At 44.2% G+C, this 15,106-nt stretch overlaps 5 protein-coding genes across 6 annotated transcripts in view; 3 read left to right on the plus strand and 2 right to left on the minus strand.

The window, feature by feature from the left end:
- LOC126558677 (cleavage and polyadenylation specificity factor subunit 4) overlaps window positions 1–15,106 on the plus strand; it is a 500,167-nt gene that overhangs the window by 225,803 nt on the left and 259,258 nt on the right. The gene's annotated exons all lie outside the window — the stretch shown is intronic.
- The window catches only part of LOC126557508 (probable methylcrotonoyl-CoA carboxylase beta chain, mitochondrial), a 142,554-nt gene that overhangs the window by 53,341 nt on the left and 74,107 nt on the right, over window positions 1–15,106 (minus strand). The gene's annotated exons all lie outside the window — the stretch shown is intronic.
- Window positions 1–15,106, plus strand: part of LOC126557207 (protein kinase C) — a 283,290-nt gene that overhangs the window by 29,821 nt on the left and 238,363 nt on the right. The gene's annotated exons all lie outside the window — the stretch shown is intronic.
- LOC126560071 (uncharacterized) lies at window positions 144–946 on the minus strand. The gene is made up of 3 exons (XM_050216233.1): window positions 785–946; window positions 554–718; window positions 144–484 (listed from the first exon to the last, which is right to left on the minus strand). The coding sequence occupies exons 1-3, from the start codon at window positions 939–941 to the stop codon at window positions 144–146; spliced, it is 663 nt and encodes a 220-aa protein (XP_050072190.1). The 5' UTR covers window positions 942–946.
- LOC126559181 (60S ribosomal protein L35a) lies at window positions 1,347–2,539 on the plus strand. The gene is made up of 3 exons (XM_050215300.1): window positions 1,347–1,461; window positions 1,866–2,410; window positions 2,503–2,539. The coding sequence occupies exons 2-3, from the start codon at window positions 1,877–1,879 to the stop codon at window positions 2,524–2,526; spliced, it is 558 nt and encodes a 185-aa protein (XP_050071257.1). The 5' UTR covers window positions 1,347–1,461; window positions 1,866–1,876; the 3' UTR covers window positions 2,527–2,539.

The following is a 15,106-nucleotide window of genomic DNA, read 5'->3' on the forward strand; positions in this document are numbered from 1 at the left end:
GATAGGAGCATTTTGTTTTAAAGTGAGTAGATTTAACGTTTATTATTCTCACGCCATTGAATGAAAAGAAAACTATATTACATCTAGCTTAAACAACTAAACTTACGCTACGTAGGAATCGTTAAGGCTTCTTACAAATTCTATCATACCTGCTTTCGATCTTCTTGCTGCGATTGCAAACATTCTTCCGCACGTGGTTGCTGAAAATCTCTCAGCGCGTTCAGAACGGCCAACCGAGCGGATAGCTCTTGTCTTTTTGGGATGGAATTAAGGATGCCTACCAGGCTGAGTGCAAAATAGTAATTGCCCTCATTGCTGAGATCCGGCGGTGCCGCTTGAACTGGTGGTGATGGTGCTGCTGCTGCTACTGCTGCTGTTTTTTGCGGTGACGTAGTAGAAGCGCAGGCCCATTCGAATGGTTCTTCCTTGGGTAGGATCACCAATGGTGCTTTGGTTTGTGGCCTTTCAATTCGGATTGGATCGTCTGAAAGCAGTACAATAGGACGATAAGTAAGAATACGTCCCCAAGGATGCAAATGTGTCCATCACTTACCTTCATCGTCGTCGGCGCGAAAGTGTGGTGAACCATTGATCGGTGACATGCTTTCCGAAAGAAAACTTAATCGCTGAAAATGCTTCCACTTGGAGGAGCGTGGCAACCGTAGCTCACGGCGATACTGTCCCCGTAAACTGTGCCATCGTTTCTTGAGATGTGTAACTGAAAATGATACAGCAGAAGGGTTAATTCATTTCCACTTACTGGCTAAGCGGCAGCTTCTCTTACCATCTGTTTCTAAAAGATTGCTGATTTCTTTCCATACTGTCCTTTCCGCGACCTTATTTTTGTACAATGAGTCGTGCTTATTCCACACCGCTGGCTGCCGTTTGATGAGTTCTATTAATTTTGTTTCTGAGTATGTTGGCGTATCGCTATCATCCATGATGAGAGAAAAATTAGATAATTCTAGGTAAACTTTTAGTTTTGGAACTGCACCGCTGCTGATCGCACAAATAAAACGCAAACCAACGTAAACAAAGCAGGCCGGCAAAGTGTAGACAGAAAAGGTGTGCCTCTGCAAGCATTCCGATTTTGCCAGCAGCGAAATATTTCATACCGTGTCGGATTCGTTTGCATGCATGAGTAATATTTTTTGCTGTTTGTTGTGCGTTTAAGCGTTTGTTTTTATATAAATTTATTATCAATTTGTTGGAACGACCTACAAAAACATATTAAAATCTATTATTTTTTATTTAAACCGAAGAGGGAATATCCCTCTTCGGTTTCACAACGCGATGCTACACGTTTCAAGATCTCAACCATCCCGTATAGCGCTACCTCCGTTGAATGACGGTTGAAAGCGGAAGCAGTTCGAACGTCATATGACAGCACCTTTCAACCACTGCTCTTGTCTCTCTCTTTTTCCGGCATCGTGTATGCTAGCTGGACACATTTTGTTTGAGGTACATCCCAAAATCCGTGTAAATATCCATGAAAACCGCCGTATTTAGTTGTAAACCGTGAAGAATCTATCGCTCACGATGCAACACTTGTGGTGCGCCGTGGCTCTAGCTGTGACGATGAGTTAAACTCCACAAAATACAGTGTTCAATGTGGATTGTTGACAATCGAAGTGTGCCGCCGGAGTGAGAAGCGTTTGGACGTGTTTCATGAAACGGAATCGATTCCTCGTAGCGAGCACTAAAATGGCTCGGATTGTGAAATAAGCTCAGTTCATGATACTACCGATCTATGATACGACCGATTTTCATGGATATTTATGTTCGGCTTAATTCTCCTTGAACGCCACGCACTAATCGCCTTGTGTGTGTGTTTTTTTTTCTTTTTCTTTTCCTCTTCATCGTAGCCTAACTGAACATGGCTGATACTGCCACCGCCGCCGCCGCTAAGAAGCCGGCCAAGAAGGTCGCCCCAAAGAAGGCCGCAGGAAAGGCTGAGGCCGGTGCGAAAGCCGACGCCGCAAAAGCCGCTCCGAAGGGAGACCGCAAATCGCGCCAAACCCCGGAAGCGATCCGTGCTCGTGTGAAGCGGGCAAAGGAACAGCGCACGCCGAAACCGTCGCTGCCGCGCCCGAAGAAGAGCTACGGACGGCTGTGGGCGAAGGCTGTGTTCACCGGTTACAAGCGCGGACAGCGCAACCAGCACGAGGGACAGGCACTGCTGAAGATTGAGGGATGCCGCAACCGCAAGAACGTCGAGTTCTACGTTGGCAAGCGGTGCGTGTACGTGTACCGTGGCAAGACCAAGCGTAACCATCCGGGCAGCAACAAGAAATCCACCATCCGCGCCATCTGGGGCAAGATTACCCGTTCGCACGGTAACAGCGGCAGTGTCCGCGCACGATTCCGCACCAACCTGCCCGGACACGCCATGGGTCATCAAATCCGTGTTGTGAGTATTGGTTTCTAGGGCCGGGCCGGCTGCTACTGATCCACCATCTCACTCGCAATATATTTACAATCGTTTTTCCCTCCTTTTTGCAGATGCTTTACCCGTCGCGTATTTAAGCGCAGTAAGTCGTGTGTACATTTATAATGGAATCCTCCACAATAAAAGCGAGCGTCTGACGAAGTGAAACCGCCCTGGAAGGATACGTGTCTAGTGTTTCCCTTTTTTGTTTGGCAAAGTTGAAGCGTTTCATTGGAAAAATATGTGGCAAGCTTGCAGTTTATTGATAACACCAAAGGAGTATTCTTCAAAAGGTCTAGATTTTGTGTTCTTCGAAGATGGATACGTCGTTCAAAACATATCCCCTCATTGGGTTGAGAATATGATGGCAAAATGGTTCGTCCAATGTGCCATAATGGGTATATCCGATTTTCGGAATACCACGAATAATGTTGGCCTAACTTGGTATCGATAACTGTTATTCAAGTGTAAACAGAACTAAGCAAACAGGATTAGTATTTTGATTTTACTCATTAAAATAATGATACAAGATTTGAAGTAGAATACACTCAGATGGTCCAGAGCCGAAAGATGATAATGATATCGAATCCAAATTCTTCTCAAGGAACACACTAAAAAGTGGAGTTCGACTAGGACTCACAGAGTCGCATCGATCTGTATCTGTTGACATTGAAAATACGAACCAAACTTCTCCGGATCTTTCACAAATGCCTTCACGAATACGATATTCAAGGTCACGCCAGCCATAGAAAGGATTACGTGACTTGTTGATAAGTAGTTGGATAGTCAGTCCCCACTACGGGTATAGTCTTGAGCTTAAAGAGAAACCACCTCGCCAAACTTGTCCTGTGTAACAGTTACCGAAACGGATCGAAAGTAGACCGACATGGAGATGGATTCTTCTGTTCAGCCCTCGTATGCAAAGTATATAGATTGATGATTTGCATGTATCTGTCGGATGCCGTTCGGCCCAGATACTAATTCGACAGCCTGCCAAGTCCACTGAGCTGTTATAGCGGCGGATAAGAAGGTAGATTTGGATAGCAGTAATACGATCCTTCAGGAAGGACATCAAACAATATGTTTGTCTGGGTTCTTATTCTGCTTTGGACTTCTGATACTTTGAAAACGGCAAATGGGTCTGTAGCGTTGGCGCGTGTTTTCTAGCTGCCCTTCTTCCATAGAAGTATCTTGGTTGAATTGCTGAATCCTACCTACGGGCTGCAGTTCTACTGTTGCAAATCAGGAGCGTAAATCGCTTGTAGAGCAGGATAAAACTTGGAGCACTTGGGGCGTAGATTCTAGTGATGATACCGACGGCAATTTTCACACGGCAAGACCGGGCTTAAAATCTGTAGTGAGGACTGACGGTCAAACTACTTGGATAGTCCAAGTCTAGTAAGCCATTCGATGGCCGACGTGACCTGGTAGGTCGTGCTCAGCCGTGAAAGAAAAAGGAGCAGAATAAAAGTAAGTAATTATTTTAATTGAATCTAATTACATAACAGATCCCAGATTTAGAATATTATTTGCATTGCTGTCTACTGTGTATCTGAACTCACCCAAGGATCCAAATTTCTAACAGATTGACTTCTAAGTACCCTAAGGATTTTTGGTTCGCTTACCATTATCCATGGATGCCTAAATTAGGTTATTGTCGAATGATCGTAATTGTTATCTATGTTTGTAACTGTTTGACTTTGCATAAATTATTCGATCTGGTCATGCTAACGTGCTTACCACACTAATCGATCCGGTGTATAGTGCACCTTTTTAAAGTAATATTCAATATTCTACTCAATCAGCTATTTGCTTCTGAACCTCCCATTACTCACCCTCCATTTAGCTGTTGTTTGGTTATGGCCTCAAAGTGAATAGAAAAAAATGTATCAGTTATCTTCTTTCGCACGTTTGGCTCGACGGTATCCAACGGTCAGTTTTGAAAGGCATACTAATCCATCAAAAACTAATTAGGAAATTGGATTCTACACCGGTGCACCGACGACACCGTCTCCATACGATGGGACGGCACCACTTTAGTCAAACGGTCGTCCTTGTACAAGGACGACCTGCCGGTTAGTGCGGTGCCCTGGCATATGTAGAAAGACGACGACAATTTTTGGTCAAACGTTGATAAAATGAAGAAAGATTGCTTCTCGAGACGTGGTCGTGGGTGTGGATGGGGAAATTGTAAAATATTTAAAAACCATTTAAAGCCCAATCGGATGGCAATTTGCATACCTACGCTGGCCGCACTACTTTCGACCGGTGCTTGGACGCATAACAGGATCAGTGAAAGGTGTTTCATTTGCATGTTCTTATGTAATGGAAGGGACCAATTTCAATTTAGCTATTCTGTGGGGTGTTTTGTTGGTGCGGGTGAGGGAGAGCGGGACAATAACGCTAACAGCCAACATTCCCGTGGGGTGTTGATAACCTAGAAGTAGAATCGAGACCCATTTCGCCGCTTCTCATACCATCTAGTTATGATTATAAAATTAATTGCACCCGATTCCTCGTCTAAGCTTTGTTCCACGCGCTATCTCTCTCTCTCTCTCTCCCGGTGTATGTCTGTCGGCCGGCTTTGTCCCTGTTTTGCAAGTGTACTTGAGTTGACACTCCGCGATGGCCGTCGGCTAGAAATCGTCCGTCCATCGACTTTAGCGTTCTGGATCGCTGATGGAAATTAATTAATTGGAAATTGATACGATTGGCAGGTTGATGATGTTCCGATATCTGATTTCAAACTGAGCGCTTTCAGACAAATGGGCCGTGGTATTCATCGAGAAATGGGAAGTCTTTTTTTTGCCTTTTTCTATTTCGTCATATAGCAAAATGTGCTTCAAATGTTCAGTGAATTGATGACCAAATTACTGAAAAATGGTTCCATTTTACTAAGTCTATCCGTAGCGGATTAGATTGTCTCGCTGGTTCTAGAAAGTTTTGATACCTGAGGCTTAAAATGTTTCTTTCCTGGCCATGCTAAGCTTTCCGATTTCATGAGCAAATCATTACGAGCTATTAAGATTCACGCCAAATTGGTGGGAACTTCCACCTAGCAGCGGCTAGATCTTATTAGACAAAACTTTAATGTCAATTTTTACTTGCACATTCTAGACAAGGGTCCTTGTCTAACACTTTGGTACTAGACAAGGGTCCTTGTCCAACATCCACGATATGCCTCGAATAATCTCTCCCAACCCTACAAACCCTACGTCACACATACGATAATGTATATGAAGTTAAAGCCGACGTGTTCGAATGGGAAGTAAACCTGATTTCGCTACTCTCGCCTTAAAAAGGTTCAGACACCACATCATTGGGTTAGCAATATGAGCAATAGTTTTCCTGGACCAAGTTTCCTGAAATTGAAATTGGCGTCCTGACCATGTCATCAGGACGTGCTCAAGTCTGAGCTGGCCAAGAAGAAGAAGGAGAATTATGATCAAATACTGATCATATTAATATAAATCCAAAGGACAGTTCATTTTTAAAAGAACTTAATTTAGGAAGAGATCTAGCCATCGAGGTGTCCCTCGAGTACAATCACCGGATTCTGAAGAATAAGAGCATCTGAGCCGGGCGCAACCTCTTAAGAATTGACCACAGAATGGACTCATAAATTACTGCGTTGTCACCTTATACTATGGATGGAAAGATTAATTCTGGGATGTGTTTATTAACACCTCAATCTTCTCTTTTTACAACTAAACTTGTGGGTTAATGATCTAAGTTTTCAGATTGATTGAGGACAGTTCATTTTTAAAAGAACTTAATTTAGGAAGAGATCTAGCCATCGAGGTGTCCCTCGAGTACAATCACCGGATTCTGAAGAATAAGAGCATCTGAGCCGGGCGCAACCTCTTAAGAATTGACCACAGAATGGACTCATAAATTACTGCGTTGTCACCTTATACTATGGATGGAAAGATTAATTCTGGGATGTGTTTATTAACACCTCAATCTTCTCTTTTTACAACTAAACTTGTGGGTTAATGATCTAAGTTTTCAGATTGAATTTTGGTACGAGTTTCGTGCACGTGCCACTCTCGTCCTTCATTTGAGCCCAATCTGTTGAAGCAAGCAGAAAACTAGCTATAATTAAGAATTCGAAAACAAAAAATGGTGGTGAAAACTAGCAGCGTTGTACCAAAAATTGCGTTCCAAGTGCGTGCTAACTTCTGCTAATTGCATCAACTAACGATTTGCTTTGTGCGCGTCCCATCATCGTGGTGATGGGACCCCTTTAGTGAAATGTTCGCATGATCACACAACACAACACGATCGTCAAGATCAAGATGCAACGCGTGTTGGAGTCGAAGAAAAAAAAATCAATGCATCGTCTGCAAAACTCATCCACAACCGTAAAGCTACAATTATCCTTTCGGTCTGTCTCCTCTCGAGATGTTTGGTGGAGGATGATGAATCGTGCAAATTGATTTTTGTACATGAGGTGTACGATCGTGCAGCAGCTTGGTGTGTGTTTGCAGTTGAAAGCAGACAAAGTGGTTTATATCTCGTCAGTGAATTTGAAGTACAATTTTCCAGCAATGGCAACTAAATTACTCCTATTTGTACCGTGTTTCCATCAGCCGAAATGAAATTACTGGCAAGTATGAAAGTATGATCGTCTTCCACGCACACTATTATTCTCACTTATTCGTTGCATAATGCATTGCTGTTGGTAGAAATTAGGAAAACAGTTCATGTCCAATCTTTGGAAGCGTTTCCCACAGCGAAACCAAGTCAATCCGACGAGCCGCGGTTTAACCTTGGAAGAAAGTTGGAAGTCCCCGTGCAGCAGCACGGGCTATCACACACAACTGAGACAAAACGATCGCCTCATGCAAATGCATCATAATCAGAAACAATTTTCCAATTCCGTACGCATTCTCGGCGCACGGAAATCGTACTCCATCTATTTTCTTGACAGGCTTGGAAGGGCAAGGAGAGGAGCGCGCAGGAGAGGAGTTACCCTTCGGTGAAGAAGATTGGTTAAAAATAGCTCCATTTCGGGATCTCTATTTCTACCTTCTGGCGGCGGCTTCAATTTTATTGCCCACATCCGTTCGGACGATTCCGTGGCTGGGGACGGTTCGGTTTGGGAGAAAGTTTGAACACAAGAAATATATCCCGTCCCTTCCTGGGTGAGATAGTCCCAATGTTGGTGTGCGTTGCATGTGGGTGATGTTCTAAAAATAGGCAAAGCGAACGTATATGGTCAACGATGTTTATGTTACGCGGAGTTGTGCATAAAGTTTAATCGTAGGCTAATGAGAATGATCAGACGAGCGCATGACTTTTGTGTGATTAACCACAAAAATGATTTCTCGGTATCTAACCCTTGGTATGATGTTTACGTTTGGCCTCAGGGACTCAACAATTAACCCGTGCCATTATTTATATTTTTGAACTATCTCAAATATTCCCTCATTTCTTGATGACATGACATTAACAGGTCCCCAATCCGCTTCCAGGAAACTCGGTCTTTTCACTCAGCATTTTCCTGGTGGGACATGAGTTCGGCATCTATATCAAGCACTTCATCAACTATCGTATCCTTCCGGATTTGACTACAGTCAGGATATCTGCTTCGTCAAACAGTTCAGCACTGCTATCAGAACCTAAAGCCTTTTGGAACGCTAGAGTTTGTGAGATCAGTGACACCATCTAGAGGTCGTCGCCGTTAACAGATGTTGTTTAGCCAAATCAGGCTCTATCGTAGGTGCTTTGTCTACATGGCGTTGATCCTGGATCCAATTCCCAGGCGAATGTCGAGGTCCGTGCTACCCAAAGGCAAATAGGTGAGCCCGTCCCGTTACCTCAGACTCCGATGAGATTAATTTAATAACCATTTTAGGCATTTTACTCTCATGCTGAGAATAAAGAGTTCTCAAGAATTCAGCAAGCTTTAGAAGTTCTCTACGCCATATAAAGCAGGTTTTCTTAAAGACGAAATCACCGGTGGCCGAGACGATGACGTGTGTGTTTTTTTGCAACAACCTCAATTGATTTGTCCAGAATTTTGGTGATGACTAAAATATTTTTGTGTCCGTTTGCCATACCGTGATGCAGCTTTAAGCTATTAAATATCAGCTGCACAGGTCAAAGTGTCTTCGGACATCTACCAGACACAAACAAACAATTCCTAACGCTACAAAGATCGCCATTAACTCGCACGAGAAAGCAATAATCATGGCGAATGTTTAGTTTCAACAATCAAGCTTGCCTTTTTCTTACTAATTGCTCGGCGGGAAGCAAAATAATGGGTTTAATCTCCCGCTTAGAGATGACTTGTATCACACGTGAGGTACCTTCGTCGTTCAAAACAGTAAGCAAACACTCGCCATTACCAGTTCGTTTCACTTTGACAAAGATGACACGCTGATGCGAGTGATGGGAGAAGGCTGCCTAAGAAGTGAATGCAAACGGATGATGCTATCGAAAATAAACCAAAGTTTTCAAACAGGTGACTCGCATCAATCGTGTGTAGCACAAACGCGGAACAGAGCACAAGATGCTGTTTTAGAAGTCAAGATGGCAGCACGTGCGGCAGCATCCGTTACAAGAGGTCATAAATCATCAACTCAATTTTGCTCATTAGTACCTCGAGCTTTGCGAGACAAACAATCGTATCAAACTGATGGCTTCCGAGCGGGAGTTGGAACGTCCGCAACGCCCTCCAAATTGATGTCCATCTTCCACCAAAGTGCCTAATATTTATGTGCAACGATCGATATGATGAATCGTTTTCGTTGTAAAACATTTCCGGCAGTGGGACAGGAACAAATTGTGTCCAATCGTACGATCGATGCAAGATCGGTGTGCCGCGTAATAAATTGCATCCATATTATCGTCGACACGGGGGTACAGCTGGAAATTCGCAAACCACCACGATCACCAGCATACCGCGACTGCTTACTATGACCAGAATGAAATACGCACACAGAACGCTCATGTAGCACAATTAGCGTGGCACGGAGGTTAACGAGCGTGGCTTATGCACCTTGTGGCCTGCATCGGCTATCGGCTGAGTGTGTGACCCGGTGTGCGCGGCAATCTGCGGGACGGGCTGATGCGTTGATCATCAGCGAGAGAGAAGGAGAGAGTGACAGAAAATAGTATCGAAAACATATTTGTGTGTGAAACAATATTAAATATGGCTGCTTATAGTAATCGTTGAAGTACATTTATCTAAATATTTTTCAAATGTACAATTTTACTCCAAATAGTATAACTTTTAATGAATCCTCTCCTTCTCTCAATATTTCTATTTGAGAGAGCATAAACAAATCCACGAAATAAGCAAGAGCGTTGCATTGCGTGCGTGGGCCGCCCGTCAGAGGAGTGCAGATCAACCTGTGGAATTCCATCAGGGTGAGTTTCTCCCACCGGAAGGCATAGGTACAGTGCACGACATTATTTTAACAGCAAGCGTTTTAAAATTCGAACCATCTTTTCAGTAAGGGGAGCTCTGCAAGCAAATAAGGAAAATACAATCTTTAGAGACTTTTAAACCCCTATTCAAATGAAGGTTTTTGACAGATTTCATGAGGGAGCTGTCAATAAATTTTTTTGAGTAGTGGTTTAGAGGGTTCTTTTGATTTTTTTTTGCTAGTAGGAATTGAGTCTAGTAAGCCTTAATTTTATATGTCAGAACTTTTTAAAGGACATAGGCACTTAAAGCCTCCATATTCAATTTTCCTTTAAATCATTTCTGGTTTTAGATCTTCATTGATTAAACTCTCTTTAATCTTCTTGACTTGATTAAACCCTTAGCTGGATAATCTAGTAGCAATGAAAGTCAGGATGCTTAACACAAATAAAAACAAGACGTTTCACCTGTTGCAACTAAACAATCGTGACGCACTGTACGAGAGCGTTTGCCGCTCTCTCAAGAATTACACGCATTCCATTTTTTCGCTCTTCCTCTCTCGCTCGCGCGGCACGTTTTCCACTTTCCCACAAACCAGCCGTAAACGAACGCGACCGCCAGCCAGCAACACGTTCCGGGGGAGTTGCATTGGAAGTTTGAATCGTAAGCTCATCCGACGTGGACGCGACGGTTTCGTGCGCTCCGCGGTATTATACGCGAAAGACAGACAAATCACAACCTAACAACGCATTCATTCTGCTGCACCGTCGGGCACGGTGGGGCAGATGCAAACCACAACACACAAACACCCAGGGTAGAGCCTGTGTTTTCATCACACAACGCAATTGCAGTTCTTTCGATAACCGTTGTGCGAATACGGCTTTTTAAAAAGGGGAAAAAGGTTCGGCGTGAATGGTCGTTTAAATCTCCCGTGATAGTGTGGTGTGAACAAACGAACGAGTGAGTGAGTGGTGAGGAAAAAGGCCGCGATACACACACGCATACATAGAAAATCCGCGCAGTCTCCCCCCAGGAACTGGGATTTTCTTCGGGGTGGAATCGATTGGAGGGAACTTTTCTGCTTCAGGTTGAAAAGTCATCCCAGGTGCCCGTGTTGATCGGGTCACACAAACACCACTTCACCGAGCAGCCCACGGATCGCTGTGGGGTTGGGAAGTCGCGCAGTAACGAAACAAGCGCCCAACAAAGCGAAAGAAAACAGGCCTCCCCCGTGATCATTCTGACGGAACGGGTCTCTGCCAGTGGAGATCGTCCAGTGTGTATGTGTGCGTAAGCATAAGCGTGCTTCTGTGTGATACGATTGAGCTGTCAGTAGTGGCCAAAAGAGACTGCAAACCAAAGCCAAATCTTTGGGCTTCCGGGGGGTAAGAATCGAAAGGCATAAGAAAGGAACGGAAGTGTTTGTCGCTTGACTTACCGCTTGCGGGCTTGTTTTTGGTGTTTCTTCTGCCAAGTGTCTTGCGATCGTTGGTGCAGGTGTACTCGCACACACACACTCACATACACGATCATTGAGGGTGCACCAATACACTTGCACATTCGCACCCCGTACGCAACAACTTCCCATTCGTCGGAACGCGGCAGGAATTTAAAGTACTTCTCGGTCGTAGTGCCAGCCGAAGACCGAACCCATCAGAAGAACCCAGAACCGGAAGCCTGGTGCGCATTTAAAAACCGGAAAATACCTTACGGATTGGGCGATTTGTTGGCAGTGGATTGTGCATCTTTTTCCCGTACCTTCAGGAGTGTGTTTTGGTGGGCTAAACTTCGCGCTCTTCCCCTAGGCTCCCAACCCAACCCAATCCTTCACAACGCACCACACAAGAGTGTTTCGTTTTTGTTTACACAGTGCACGCAAAAACTCCGTCGCGCTACATTTTTCGACAACAATTTTGAGCTTTCTTCGCACCTGTCGAAGAAAGAATTTCAAGATTGGGTACACATATTCTACCGAAACGCGCACAGCAAGAAGGCAAAAACCTACAACCACCGGAACGCGGTCCCGCTTTCTCCGTTCTTTTTTCGTTTGGAAGAAGTTTCTCAAAGCGCAGTGTGTGGAGAAAGAGAGAGGTAGAGAGTGAGAGAACACACAAACACCGGCTGGGCTCGTTGGTGTGACAGTTCTAGAAGTGTCAAGTGAAGGAAATATAGGCTGTTCATAAAGTAGGCTCTGCTGTTTTGCTCGGCTTTTGGTGCTGAAATTGTGCTGTGAGTGCGCTTTTTGCAACGATCGTGTGGGATCTTGTTTGCACCCTGTGCGCGGTTGTTTCATAGCAGAACAACAAAGTGAGCAAGTGTGGTGAGGAAAGTGTTATAGCAGGAGACATATCACACCAATCGATCAGCCCAGAACAAGCTAACAGCAGCAGGAGCAGCAGCAGTTGTTGCAGTAATAACAGCAGAACTTTCAAGGTAAGAATGGGAGTTGGGAATGGGGATCAAGGTGTCTGATCGTTGCAATATTGTTGGAGGTAGTTTGCAAGGCCTCGTCGGAGGACCTACGCATCCCGCTTGTTTAAAGTCCCCCTCTTAATTTAGTCATAAAACCTATCTACCCCAGCGCCCAGCGGTCTTCATACGGCAGGACTGGAGTTCTAATCCCATCGGCACCGTTTCGCTGTAGTAAGGACTTATTATCCAACAGCGTGGTATCTCCCGTATATCCAGGACCAGATATTTGGAGAAATGCATGTTACCGTTCTGTACGCCTTGGACGTATTGAGTCGGAGCAGGGTACGGAGAGCCTGTTGAAGAGGCATTAGATCCGTACCCATACCCCAATATCCAATACATACACACTGAAAACAGAACACAATCAGGTGGAGTCGAACCTGTTGAAGATGTCGGATGCAGCCTAGTATGGAGGCCTACAGCCCTAGTTGAGTTTCCCGGCAACGGGTTGACGATCTGAAGAAGAAGAAGAGAATGATTTGGATGGTTTCTCCAATAAAGGAAAGCAGGAATGCCACGTTGCCACTATAAGACAACAGGAACCACCAACATAATTAACTAGCACTGCTAAAGAACGGCGCGAAGGGTCTGAAAGAAAGGCAGGCAAACAGAACCCTTAGATAAAACCACAAGCACTCACACATACGCACAGGCATAACGTTCCGGTTCGGTACCTTTGTGAGTCACCTGTGTAGGAAGGGGAGGATGCGTCAATCTACATAATTCCAGGGAAAAGACAGATGCCGGTGTATTGCTTTGGGATGAGTAACATATTTTGAGGTGGTTTCATGTGTAGGAAACTCACTCGTTTCAATTTGACTCCTGTGGTAGGACTGGGGGGAGTTTTGCATTATGTTTCCTTTCTTGCTTCCGTTAACATTCTGATGGTTGATGGAAACACTTGCATTTGTTTTTCCCCCTCTTGGCAATTAGCAACGAATCACCTGCTAAGGAAAAAGTTTTAGACGCTTTTAAATTTAAACGGCTCAACAATAAAAGATGAGAAAAGGGTCCCTCGTATGAGAATGTTTTTATTCTTGTCCCTCATTCTTAGTTTGGATTTATACTGTACATTCTCTTCTTTCAAGTCCTAAGAAACTAGACTTTTGAGGCCAAGTGGGTAGAGAAGCCGGCGAATCACAAGCTAGAACTTAACCTCTGTCAATACTGACTATTCAGGCTCGTGGTATAGATAAATCTAGTAAATACTTGCAAGGTTGTTAAGTCAACATGAAGTTCTTACTTGAATTTCTTAAAGACGTTCTACATTCGATCACGAGCTTATACATACTTTACAGCGTAAGGGAATTTTTGGAGATCCTCTTTGATTGAGAGCCCTTTAACTACTTAATTCCATCTTTCTAGTCATCCCTCTATCTCAATTTGTACCTAACACCACCTCTTTGTCCTAATGGAGAACCGAAAGAGACATTTACGAGTTCGTCTGATTATCTGGTACCATTGTAATGCCATAACTAGCCCACTGGAGCATGGCTTGTCTAATTCGTAGTAAAATTGTGAAATCGTATCGTACCCTTTTTTGCGCTGGATCTTCCATTGTCCTCCTACAAATCCTTTTGAGCTGAGCAATTTTTCCTCTGAGATTCAGTCATTTCAAGAAAACCCAAAAACAAGCATGTCAAGACCTCTTAAGGTTGTTTTAATGTCAAAAAAGAAGAAGACAGAGCTTTCATAGCTGTACCTAATTACCTCATGAGCTCGATTTATAGTCCTGTTCTTACAGGAATTCTAATTAGTGTAGTCTAATTATTAAGGAATTATCGTTAGCAATAAAGAACAATGTCCCTCCATCATAATAATGTATGGTTTATGATTCCAATCAATCTCAAAGATTTGTCTTTACGAGCTGTAGTAATAACACGTGATGCATAGCATCTCAAGCTGCTAAATCGCGTCGAAAAGCTCTCATTACGCGATTTCCTAAAAGCAATGCATCGATTAATATTCATAAATGAAATTTCGCTCCATTTGTCTTGTCGAGCTCCTCCCGCCTATTGCGAGGAACCCACCATCAGAGGTTTTTACCATCTGCTCTAATTAATCAATTGACCTCGCCCGAGGTCGATCGAACGAACCAAATCCAATCCAATCTAGGGCTTTGCCTTGCATGCCTCTCAGATACTCCTAACCACTTCAGCATCGTCTTATGAAAGGTGTGGAGATTGGCCGCGATTCTTTCAGATGCGATTGCAAACCGCCCTAGTAATTCCCGTCGTTTTTTTTTCTCTCTCCCGTCACGATAAGAGTTGTTAGGGTTTTGTTGCAAACGAAGTACGAAAACAAGCAACAAATAGCACTAGACACACACACACCGCCTGCTTAGTGTGGTAGTAAACATTCGCGAAATAGTAACCCTCGGAGGGTCGGCCTGATAGGTAGCCCACGTGCCCCGGCATAGAAGGAAAAAAAAACACAAGCTCACACAAAACAAAACACTTGCCCAAGTGTGTATCGAGGAGCATGAGGGGGAGGCGATTTGGCGTTTGTGGTTCGCACAAAATCGCATATCGAATCGCGCGAATCCACTTTCATCACATACGCCAAACCGCCCCGACCTGACCGACCCTGTTGTAGAGTGGTTTTTCGTTGGAAGATAAATTACGACCCCCCTTCCCGCGCGTTTTGCCAATTGCCATTTCGGTGTTGCCAAACAACAACCCCTACCCGAGTCCGTCTAATGCATCTCTCTGCGTACGTTTCCCCATCCCGATTGCCAAACTCCTGCGCACCTGGGCCGGGTATCTCCAGTTCGCAGAGCGTTGCGGAAAGAAAATCTTCGCACCCCGACAAACCCCAGTTATTGTTTTCCA

Source organism: Anopheles maculipalpis, chromosome 2RL (assembly GCF_943734695.1).
Source record: "Anopheles maculipalpis chromosome 2RL, idAnoMacuDA_375_x, whole genome shotgun sequence".
Classification (NCBI taxonomy): domain Eukaryota; kingdom Metazoa; phylum Arthropoda; class Insecta; order Diptera; family Culicidae; genus Anopheles; species Anopheles maculipalpis.

Bases quoted from the DNA above. Each gene is read 5' to 3' on its own strand.
- LOC126560071 (XM_050216233.1), bottom strand. From the start codon at position 941: ATGGATGATAGCGATACGCCAACATACTCAGAAACAAAATTAATAGAA. The intron at 719-784 runs GTAAGAGAAGCT...TATCATTTTCAG, and splicing joins CAATCTTTTAGAAACAGATG to TTACACATCTCAAGAAACGA. The intron at 485-553 runs GTAAGTGATGGA...TACTGCTTTCAG, and splicing joins TCGCGCCGACGACGATGAAG to ACGATCCAATCCGAATTGAA.
- LOC126559181 (XM_050215300.1), top strand. From the start codon at position 1,877: ATGGCTGATACTGCCACCGCCGCCGCCGCTAAGAAGCCGGCCAAGAAG. The intron at 2,411-2,502 runs GTGAGTATTGGT...TCCTTTTTGCAG, and splicing joins TGGGTCATCAAATCCGTGTT to ATGCTTTACCCGTCGCGTAT.